The sequence below is a fragment of the Empidonax traillii genome, unplaced genomic scaffold (assembly GCF_003031625.1).
Source record: "Empidonax traillii isolate 1590-97213 ecotype Southwest subspecies unplaced genomic scaffold, ASM303162v1 scaffold275:size1536655, whole genome shotgun sequence".
Taxonomy (NCBI): domain Eukaryota; kingdom Metazoa; phylum Chordata; class Aves; order Passeriformes; family Tyrannidae; genus Empidonax; species Empidonax traillii.
Genome location: NW_020955468.1, coordinates 6081 through 18000, shown reverse-complemented (window position 1 = coordinate 18000; position 11920 = coordinate 6081). Strand labels below are relative to the sequence as shown.

Below are 11920 nucleotides of genomic sequence, written 5' to 3'. Positions count from 1 at the left end.
AGTACACTAAATCACAGAACATACTTGTGTCCATCAAATTTAATTTTATTTCTAACTAAAATCACTTGAAAAAAAAATCTTCACGCAGATCTTCACAGAAGTGACTCCTATGTGGGTGCAAAAGCAAACAAAATATAAATCAAAACATTATATAGGTCACCAGATTACTATAATGTACCAGTTATATCATGTAACACTTATCTCCTGAACATGCCATTGAAAGTGTATTAATCATGACAAGACAATGAAGAATCATATTTACCACGATGAATTTATCATAGATGTATATACAAAACTAACATGATTCACTGTCTCCAACATTAACCTGGAACAGATTCCACAAGATAACACCAGTTATCAAAAATGCTTCCACTGTGATAGGAGCTGTACATAGGAATCCAAGACATTCAGATTTTTTTAGAGCATACATACTAAGATATGAGTTTTAAGCAAAGGAAGGTCAGAAAAAGAACATTCTCCTACTTAGATACATCCTAAACTTAGGCTTCTTTTTTCACCATGGACTCCTGTGGAAGCTATATTCTTTCTGCTCTTTTGTTGCTTCAATTGGTTAACTTCAACAGCATAGGCAGAATGAATAACTAAAGAATTTGGATCTTTAGTGAAAGATCTTTGGGGCAAAGATCTCAGGACGTCCAACTCCCATGTGAGACTTGAGAGGTTTGGATTTTAGAAGGGCTGGATACCACTACAAACAGTCTCCCTACAATCAGAAGAGATTTAAAAAGGTAAAACAAAAGTTTGCATAGCATTTTTGCATCTTTATAAGCACATTTAAAGAATGAGAATGTGGTCAGTTTTCCCTTTTATGTATTATCAGAAATGCTTTCTGTGTCAGTTGAATAATCACACAGATGTAAAAATGAACTTTAAGTCTTAACTGTAAGAAATAGGCATGTGGAAACAAGTTTCTTTTTCTTCCAAACCTCCATCTGTTTAAAACTGATAAGATTATTATGTTTTGCTAACTTTAAAAATTTGTATTACTGCTCAGATTCTTGAAGCAGAACTTGGCACTCTGTGGAACACTTGCTACAGATTTGACCTTAGGTATGCAAGCATAAACATTTTGAGGTTTGATCTTATTAATCAGCTGCATCAAACAAGGACACTTGTGAATGACCTGTCAAACCAAGATAGTTAACTTTTCAGAGAGCATCCTGGGCATCAAGAAGGACTGCTAACAGACAGTAGATCATTTGTCCTTCAAAAACAACAAAAAAAAGTGCTGTAAACATAAATCATATTTGTCCTCTCAGTATTTCTTACTGGTATTGTTGCTTGCTCCCATCTGTTGCTGTACATGCTAATTTAGGACCAAATGCTTTAAAACCTGTGTTCAGGCAGCACCCACTTGTTCACCCACACAACTTAACTCAGCTGCAGCCTCCAACCTCAAGCTCATGAATGTGAGCACTGCTGTTTCCATTGGACAAAGGCATTTATATTTTCAAGATATTCAAGACAACTTCTACGACTCCTTTTCTTGATTACTTTGAATGCACAAGAAAAGACAGATAAATCTCTGCCAGTGTAGCTGCAACATTACATGGCATTCCAAGTGGAAGCTTTGGAAGCACAGAAGGCTTAGAAAGGTGAATGATGAAGGGAACTGTAGATCAGCACTACACTCTGGTGACTGTGAATTATAGTTAAGGGATAGATTGAAGTGGGAAATTTTTCTTCTGTATGTCATAAAGGATTACCCCGAAGACAGCTTAAATATTATTTTGAATAGTTAGCAACAGTTTCTTAAATATATGAAATTTTCACCTTCCCAAGAAATGAAACCCCATAAAATATGCCCTGGGAGAAGTCCTCTGAAATCCTAGTGCAATCATAGCATCTAATGACTATGGGTAGAAAAACATGACAGACAATAACTCCTCTGTGCATCTTTTTCACATTTTAGAACCTCTATTACACATCTGGACTATGTGTAGATGTGTAATAGCAGACAACCCATGCCTGGGCACCAAGAGGTTCATGCTATCAATTACCAAGTTCTCCAACTTTCCAGCTAAACTTCTAATAGCATGTCCAGGAAATCATACAGCCATCACTGTTCTTGGTATCCAGATTACCTTCTTTGTATCTCTGACAGATAATGCAAACTTTATTCACTAATTGCTTTGTAAATGCAGATGAAAAAAAATCCAAGAAAAATAAGTGGAAATAAAAAAAGTGTTCCTAAATATAGTGAAAATTACAAGGTCTTGTAAGTATCCTAAAATAAAATGTAGAACTCAAGTTCATAGAACATGGGTCAACAGAAAATAAACAATGGGTTTATAAACACTTTTGGATTCACAGTGCACCCAGAGTTATGACATAATTAGAGTATGCTGCTTCATCTTGGTGAGGTTTTTTGGGGGGTTTTTCGTTGGTTGGTTTTCATCCTGTGGGTTTGTTGTTGTTTTGGGGTGGGTTCATTTAGTGTTGTTTGTTTGTTTGTTTTATTTTGTTTGTAGTTTGCCTTTTTTTTTTTTTTTATAAGCCTGTCATTTTTCTTAAGGAAAACTTTATTTGTACTGGAAACATCTCAAGTTGGACCTCAGGACAATGGCAGATGCTACCCCAGAAACTGGGGACTGTAATGCACACCCCCTCTGATAGATTTCAATTGTATTTTCTCTGTGAATTATAGGCAGAATAAAAGGAATTGTTTTGTCAAATCACCAGTGTGTTCCAACTCATTTGGATGTTTCTATTTATGAATATGAAGAGACATCACTTTCCATAGAAGCAGAATGAAGGAAAGCTAATGGAGCATACAAATGTCTTACACGGTGTAAAGATATGCACAGGTATCCCCCAAAAATGCCAAGACAGTGGAAAAAAATCCAAAAAGGTTTATCCTGAAGATGACAATGTTAAAATCTTACAAGGAGAAAACTCCACCAGCCTGCAAAGCAGCCTGAAAAAGACACAAACTCCTGTTTTGTTCCAGCCTCTTAACTTCCTTGTCTTCTATCCTGTGCCTACCTGTAACACCTGTTTTATCTGTCCACATTCCAGGCATCTGCCCGCAGGGCCAGCCTTCCTCTGGAATGCAAGAGGGAAAGAACATCTCCCTATCCTTGAAAAAGGGTTTTTTTCTTAAGGAGAAAGTCTCCTTAAGCAGACATTTAATTAAGCTCTAATCTCCTCGAAGTGAAATCTTCTGAAAAAGGAACACCTATCCCACAGGGGGCCAGCACAAGAAAAGGTTAGTAAATTGCCCAGTAAAGATACTGTATCATCAATCCTTCTCAAGACAGACTTGTCAAGTTTGACAAGTGGAAAAAATGGGACACATTTCATTTTACAAAATAACCTAGAGACAACAGATATGTCCAGGAAGCGGCAGATTCAGGGGGACACTGGTGACTCAAGAGAAAACTATAACCTCAAATTGCAACAACTCTGTAGTAAGAACCATCCTAGAAGTTTTATCTTAGCATACTACCCAGCATAACAGCGCCCTTAATCAGATCAGTAGTGGCACTGTTTCTTTGAAAAGAGCAACACTGAGGCAATAATGACTGCCAGGAAACATGCAGCTTCCTTGAGAAGTTTTTTAATACTCAAATATTGTAAGAAATATTGTCTGTATTTCTATCAGAATAAGGAAGAAATGGGAAAATGCTGATAGCATGTGGTTTGTCCAGCTTGAAAGAAGAGAAAGGGACTGACTGAAAGACAAGCGAGGTGACTTATTTAGTCTGGGAATTCATGATCTGGCTTCAAATTCTAAAAACAAGTAGCATTTCTAATATCCATAAATTGAACATGAATTTAAGGGTTCCAGATGACCCATAGATGCTCTGATTCTGCAGCACTTTACCCACGAACACAGTGCAATTTAAAGATTCAGAAACTTCTTTATGGATTGGAAAAGCAGTCTGAGAAAAACTAATGAAATTATGTGCTTCGGCAAAAATTATTGACTTAAAGGACAACTGATTAGTGAGGAGTCCTTCAAAGGAAGAGTCTACAACATAAGTCAACAATAACCCACACATGAGCAAAATGGGAAATACATTGGGGGTTATAGAGAAGCCTATTGTGCCACTTTACTGAGCATTAGTAAAGTTCTATCTTGAACTGTGAGAAAGATGTAGATCAGCCAAGGAGACTGCAGAAGATGGTAATAAAAGTGGTCAGTAGCCACAGAACATGACATGACAAGGATAGGAAGAAGGTGGTGTTTCTTAGTCTAAACCAGAGACTGACATAACATTCAAGTGGTAAGTATTACAGAAATATGACATAGGGGGAAAAAGTGTGGTGTAATTTTGTGCCCGCTGTGGACAAGAAAATGATGAAAAAAAAAAGGTTTGTTGTGCATAGAAAATTATTCAGCTTATGAATTATTTCATGGGGAGGTTGTACAGTGTCCACTGCTGGAGGTAACTGAACACCTGTCAAGACTTACACAAGCACACTATCACTACTTTCATTGGAAGGATAAAATATTGGACCTCTCAAGGTCACCCATCTCGATTTTACTATGAGCTTATGAATAAATGAAAAACACTAAGTGGACTGTTGGAAGAATTTTCCTTAAAATGCAGTATAAACCCATTCTCCCAAATACACAAACTATTACCATTTGTTGAAATAGAAATGAGTAAATCTAGTAGTTCTTAAAAGTTTGAAAACGTGGGAAGTGTACACGAGAAAAGAAAAAAACCTGTAACACAGTACATGTAATTGATATCAACAAAGCACTACTTACAGTGAGATACTGATTATAGTTAAGCTCTAATTACACACTCTAGGAATAATTTCTGGTATTCAGGCTGAAATTCTAACTTTAGTTCAGAATTCCAGTGACTTAGCCCTTAAATGCTACCTACCTATGATTACATTCTGATACATTCTGTTTTACACTGCCCTACACAGTTAGAGATTGACAAGAAGAGTAAGATTCCTCTCTGATTTCACTTTGTGATGATGATTTCCAGAGGATGAATGGTGGCTTAGTAAAAAAAAGAAAAACACATGCAAGGTTATCTTCGAATATGGAAACCAGAAAGCAGTTATTAAACCCATTTCTTCTGTTTTACAAGGAACACTGCGAACAAAGACCTTTGCAGCTGCTTCATGATTGTTTTTAATTTAGTTAAGGCTTTTGGGTTTTTTTCCTATTCTTTTTTTGCAGAATTAGCAGTACTGTTAAGAGCAGAACAGACAAACATTTCCCTTAGGTATGAGTTAATGAGCCTCTCCAATCATATTCATTATCTCAGCAATTTACTTTTTCATAGGAAACTTAATCATATTTTCTAAACCTTTTCCCAATCCTGATCATTCAAATATGAAGATTGCAAGTACAGCTACTACAACTCTTCTGATCCCTCTGCTTACCTGATGTAGCCTATTTAGTTGCTTTTTATGCCCAGGAAAAATATTTGCCTTTAAAGAAATAGTGAAAAATAGGAGCAAGGTGTTAATTCTAAATACACTTTACATCTTGTGAGCTATAATAACTTTGATGAGGACTGTAACCACAGCATACATCCCAAGGCCAAGACAGGGCACATGTGAAGAGCTATGAAGCTACTGTCCTTCGCAGGAATTCAGGATATACAGTTCAAGAGTACTGGGAAGAAACTCAGCTCATATGACAGGACACAGCAGTTGGGAACCAGATTGTGCCCTCTGCTGCATACCTAGCAAGAAAGATGGACCAGTGGAGAAGGTATGAAATCTTCTTTCACTTAACCCTGGCAAATACAGTTGCAGGAGCTCCTTCTTACCAAAGGTCTGCTTTTTAGGTAAGGAAGCACTCAGAGTAAGTCATACAGGAAACAGAATGGGAATCTAGACTGAAAAATTTCTGTAAGAATAATAGGTCAAAAGTTCCTTATCAGAAGGATATTAAAATTCATCATCTCTTGCCTCTTCCCTGTATCTCTCAAAATCTGAGAAGATTGGCAGAATTGCTAGAGAATAGGGCCCAGATAATTACAATTTAAAAGTATGTTCTCATTCCCTACATCTCCCTCCCCTCCTCCACTGCAGTCCCAGACAGGCGATGGCAAAGTCAGTAGTTTAGAGTGGATGATCACTGTGACTGCAAGTCTGGAAGAGAGCAAAGAATGAAAAATAAATCTAGTACTTGCTGATCCAGCTAATATGAAAGTCAAGGAAATTAGCAAAGCTCCTTGAGAAATGTCACAGCATTCCACTATCAGAGGGAACCACTCCACATTGGATTTGAAGGCTAGGAGTAAAAGGTTTCAAGACACCAAACTTAATTAAAAAAAAACCAACATCAAACAAAATGCAGTTTATTTGAGCTATTTATTCATTAACAGAAGAATCTTTTCCCTTACACTTGATAGCTAGGGAAGTATGCTGTCAACAGCAACAAGAAAGTCTCAGAAAAACAACTTTTTCTTACACAAGGTATATTCAATTACTTGCATAAAAATTCTGAAGGTAAGCAAATGAAAGGTAGTTGTGATTTCCAGTATGTTTGGTTTGGGCTAGAGAAAAGAAACCAAAAAGCATCCTGAAATAGTAAAGTAAATTTAATTATTCATGGAAAAAACACACAAACATGAATAATGAGATGCATAACTCCAAGAGATAACGGAGTTGTGAACACAAGTTGGTGGAGCTTGTGATCCTCAGGGCAGTGAGGAGGGTGCAGAGCAACCTCACTGCCCTGGATTTTAGGAGAGCAGACTTTGGCCTCTTCAAGGACCTACTCAATAGAGTCCTATGGGGAAGAGCCCTGGAGGGCAGATGGGCCCAAGAATGATGACTGATATTCAAGGATCGTTTCCTCCAAGCTAAGGAGAAATGCATCCCGACAAGGAGGAAATCAGGCAAAAATGCCAGGAGGCCATCACTGATCTATAAGGAGCTGCTAAGAAAACTCAGAGCAAAAGAAAAGGTTTCAGAAGGTGGAAATGAGGACAGGTGGCCTTGGAGGAATACAGGGAAAACAGATGGGAATCTTGGGATAAGGTTGGGATAGCCAAGACCCAGTTAAAATTCAGTCTGGCCAGGGACACAAGGATGACAGGAAGGGCTTCTATAAGATATGTTACAAATATAAGAAAGATGAGGGATAATGTGGGTCCTCTCCAGAAGGAAACATGAGACCTGGTTACCATGGATAAAGAGGAGGCTGAGGCTCTCAATGACTTCTATGCCTCAGTCATCAACGGCACGTGCTCCAGCCATGCTGCCCAAGTCGAGAAAGGCAAATGCAGGGACTGGGAGAACAAAGACACTAAGCCCACTGCAGGACAGGATAAGATTTGAGACTAGCTAAGGAACCTGAATATGCACAAGTCCATGGGACCTAATGAGATTCATCTGCAGGTCCTGAGAGAGTTTCCAAACAAAGTTACTAAGTCACTATCCAGCATTTTTGAAAAATCATGGCAGTCAGGTGAAGTCTCTGATAGCTGGAAAAAGGGAAATATAACCCTCCTTTTTTAAAAAGCGGAAAGTGGAGGACTCAGAGAACTACGTACCAGTCCATCTCACCTCTGTGCTAGGCAAGATACTGGAGTGGATTCTCCTGAAAACTATGCTAGGGCACATGGAAAATAAAGAGGTGACTGGTAACAGCCATCATGGTTTTACAAAGGGGAAATCACGCCTGTCAAATCTAGTGACCTTCTCTGACAGGGCTACAGCACTGCTGGATAGGGATAGAGCAACTGACATATTTGCCTGGACTTATGCAAAGCATTTGACACTGTTCTGCATGACACCCTTTTCTCTAAGATGGAGAGACATGGACTTGATGGATGGACCACCTGGTGGATAAAGAACCGGCTGGATGGTCACACAAAGAGTTGTGGTCAAGTCATAATTGTCCATGTGGAGACCAGTGATGAGTGGTATCCCTCAGAGGTTGGTACTGGGGCCAGTACTCTGGGATCGAGGGCACCCTCAGCAAGCTCACTGATGACACCAAGCTGTGGGGTGCAGTTGACACGCTGGAGGGAAGGGATGCCATGCAGAGGGACCTTGACAGGCTTGGGAGGTGGGCCTGTGTGAACCTCATAAAGTTCAACAAAGCAAAGTGCAAAATCCCACAGTTGGGTCATGGCAGTTCCAGGCACACTTACAGGTGTGGCAGAGAAGTGACTGAGAGCAGCCCTGCGGAGAAGGCCTTGGGGGTGATGGTCCATGAGAAATGCAATATGAGCTGGCAGTGTGTGCTCACACCCCAGAAAACCAAGCAGTGTGGGCAACAGGTTGAAGGAGGTGATTCTCCTCCTCTAATCTGATCTTGCGAGACCACACCCCTAGTACTGCATACAATTCTGGTGCCCCAACATAAGAAGGACATGGAACTGTTGGAGCAAGTCCAGAGGAGGGCCACAAAATTGATAAGTGGACTGAAGCACCTCTCCTATAAAGACAGATTGAAAAAGTTGGGGCTGTTCAGCCTGGAGACCTCATAGCAGCATTCAGTTTCTGAAAGGGGCTTACAGAGAGGACGGAGATGGACTTCATCATGAACTGTAGTGATAGGACAAGGAGTAAAGGGTACAAACCAAAAGAGGGGGACATTAGGATGAATATTAGAAAGAAAGTCTTTACTGTGAGGGTGATGAGGTACTGGAACAGGTTGTCCAGGGAGGTTGTGGATGCCCCAACCCTGTCAGTGTTCAAGGCTAGGTTGGATAAGAACTTGAGCAATCTGATCTTGTGGGAGGTGTCCCTGCCCATGGCAGGGGGAATTGGGACTAGATGATCTTTAAGTTCCCTTCCAACCCTTAACATTCTATGATTCTATGATTCTATAACTCATGAAGAATTAATCTAAACACATAATATGTCAGAACTTCCTGATCCAAACAGAAGAAAACAGGACTATATAGTTCATTCTTTATTTAATTGCTAGACAGTTATTTTACTTGGTTGAATCTGATGGTCCTGATTCTACTCAATATTCTCATTAAAAAAAAATAATGGCATTGCTGGTATTATTGGTACTTCTGCTGCTGTATTGTTGTATGTATTAGAATAACAGAAAAATTTTGATGTCTGGTTCAGATTGCAGCTAAAAGTTAAGTTTGTCAATACACAAGCCTATATATTTTATCAAGTATTCCTGATTCATTGCTTGAGAGTGAATAGGTATTACGGTCAGTTTTCAAGAGTGACAGGGTGAATAAATGTCACCTATCTTAATCACAGGCAAGTCAGCAGATGGATTACTTTGATTATTTATAATTCCACTTCAAAATGTCATGGAATCCTGATCACCAGGTTTGTTTTCTTCCTAAAATAAGTCTACATTCTTGCTGATGTCCATCAACAGTTCTAAAAATTAAAGTATGCCCTAAGCTCTCTTAATGGCCCTTGTGAGCGACATTTTTTGTGAAGCAGTGAAAGTGTAGAACACATCTTCAAATGTAAACAATTGCTATGCATTTATGTCTTTTCTGTATAGTTCTGTTGGCTTTGGATATAAGTATAAACTTTGCTTTCAGCAGAGTCCCACAGGCATGATTATTACAGGATTTACTGCCTCATATGAATCACTGAAACAGCACTTAAGAAAGAAGTCTGAAATAAAGATTGTAGTATAAATAATATAACTGCTGGATACTCCACCCCAACTGAGGATGTTGAGAAGGTATGTTTTCATGTTTGGTTGGGGTTCCTTTTCTTGTTTATTTGGTGTTTTGTGGGGTTTTCTTTATTTGTTTGTTTGGTTGGTTCTTTTTAACCTCAAGAAATGTAAATAAGCAACTGACATAATATAATAAGAAAACTCTCTAAAATTAGAATTTGAAGCTGCACAGCCAAGGAATCAAATAATTATTTTTCATAATTGCAGGGCAGATCAATTGAATTTGGCCTGATTTTCAGCATAGGCTTGACTAAAATCTTCAGTTTAAACCTGCACCTAAGATTTGCTTGATCTGAAACCCGATTTGTGAGTAATATGAAAATAAGTCATAAAATGATAACTCTTTTGGGGTTAAGCTCTCAGAAGGAAATTGTAAATGCAAGTCATGGAAAAGGAGCCACCAGAAGGAAGAAAGCAGGGAAAACCCCACAAAGTCCAAAAGGAATTTACATTTTTAACACTCAATTTCGGAGTGTACATAAACTTCAGACTGAATACCAATATTAATCAGAAAATTCTCTGATGGACAGAATTACAGATTCATTACATTCATTACTTCCTTCCTCCCCTAATCTTGGCATGAACTACAGGAAAGATACCTTAGAAGAGATCTGTCCTTCAATTAATGTATATTGATTATTTGCTTAAGTCAAGATATATACTCAAGATTAGATGCAGCTGAAACACAATGATGATTTCACTAGTCAAAAGTATTTTATGCCACATTAGATTTTGGTAGCATTAGGAAGAGTTTATGAATTCTTTATTTTTACCCTTTTTGGTGAGATGATTTTTGGAGTAAACTATTACAGAATATGAATCATACTGACAGAATGCAGCATAGCAATTATTTCCATTTCTGCTGATATGTGTTGTTAGCCATTCATTAGCATATCATTTAATTATGCTGAGACCTGCTGACACGATTGGAAATTCTGTGTTGTTTCTGTGGGCCAGCTATTCCCTGTGTTGGAGATTACTTTCGGTAATCCTTTTTTCGCTTTATTTTGCTATATTATTCTTGAAATTTGCCACTTCAGCTATTTGGTGTAAGCAAGCACAGAGGGAGATTCCGATTGGTTTTTCAAGTACAGAACACACTTATTTGCAAGATTAGGTACTTGATTACCCAATAATGTTAACATAGGATATTTTACTCAGCAAATTACTGTATTCTGATATCTGACAATAATGATTTCTTTTATTTCCCTTACTTTTCAGATAATTCACAACTCTTATTGTGTCAACATTAGTATGTATACCCTATATTCCCTCAGATACAACAGGAAAAAAAATACTGAATGCTAAGAAAAGAAGCTTACCTGACCGTCCATCCCGTTGAAAATCCACATGGTACCATTCACCATCATTCACCTTCTTCTGCAAGGCTTTTATTTTTATAGTACCTGATCCCATGTCTAACAGCAGGTAGAGGTGGCCATCAAGCATCTCGATGGCAAAAAAGTCAACCTTCACCATCTGTGGATGTTTGGCATCTTTTTGGTGCCTTGGTTTCCCATGACTGAAAAGAATTAGGCCATTTGGCTCAGTTGTACGAAAATCAAATGATATTGAGCCTGTTTTCTTGGCATTCCACTTTGGCAAAGAGATGAATGATTCTGGTGTTTCAAATGTGATTGGATCTAAGGTTGCAACATTCTCACATTTAAATGCTACAACCCCATGAATCTTCATTTTAGGATCTCCTTGTTTGGCAAGTCGAGATAACTCCAACCTGACGTCATTATTTTTATATACAACCTGTAAGAAAAGCAGAGAAGTTACTCAAAGAAACCTGGCCATTTTAACCAAACAGATATAATCCTGAACAGGCACATTATTTAAAGGATAACAACAATGATGTATGAATATGATCATTTACATACACACAAAATTGAAAGGTATTTTCATTGACTAATGATTTAATAATTGTTTTCATTAAACCAAACCAAGTTGCTCTAAAAATATCCCTAGAGTTAATTCTAACAATCTGAAAGAATCTACACATAATTTATACTATGAGTTGCAAATTAGCTTGTGTGGCCTTGATTACTTAAAAACCCTCTTTGCACAACCATTCTGTTACAGTAGAGAAGTATAGGATTTCTTCTTCCTCTAAAACCCTTTGTCACTGTCTTAACTTTTCTGTTCATGTACCAAAAATGTACCAAGGTCAGATATCTCATAATTTAACATCTTTTCAGTTTGTCCTTGCGGCTGAGGAATACTAGCATTCATGGTATCCATTAAGCTATAAGATAGGCAAACTGGTATCATACAGATCAAAACAGACAAAACCAG

General features: G+C 38.1%; 1 protein-coding gene across 4 annotated transcripts in view; it reads right to left on the bottom strand.

The window, feature by feature from the left end:
- The window catches only part of NRXN1 (neurexin 1), a 426871-nt gene extending 415495 nt beyond the window's left edge, over positions 1 to 11376 (bottom strand). For all 4 annotated transcript variants that reach the window (XM_027889907.1, XM_027889910.1, XM_027889908.1 and 1 more), the window contains exon 1: positions 10942 to 11376. In XM_027889907.1, the coding sequence (XP_027745708.1) occupies positions 10942 to 11314 (373 nt within the window). In that variant the 5' untranslated portion in view covers positions 11315 to 11376. The remainder of the gene's footprint in view (positions 1 to 10941) is intronic.
- Between the last annotated feature and the right edge of the window lie 544 nt (positions 11377 to 11920).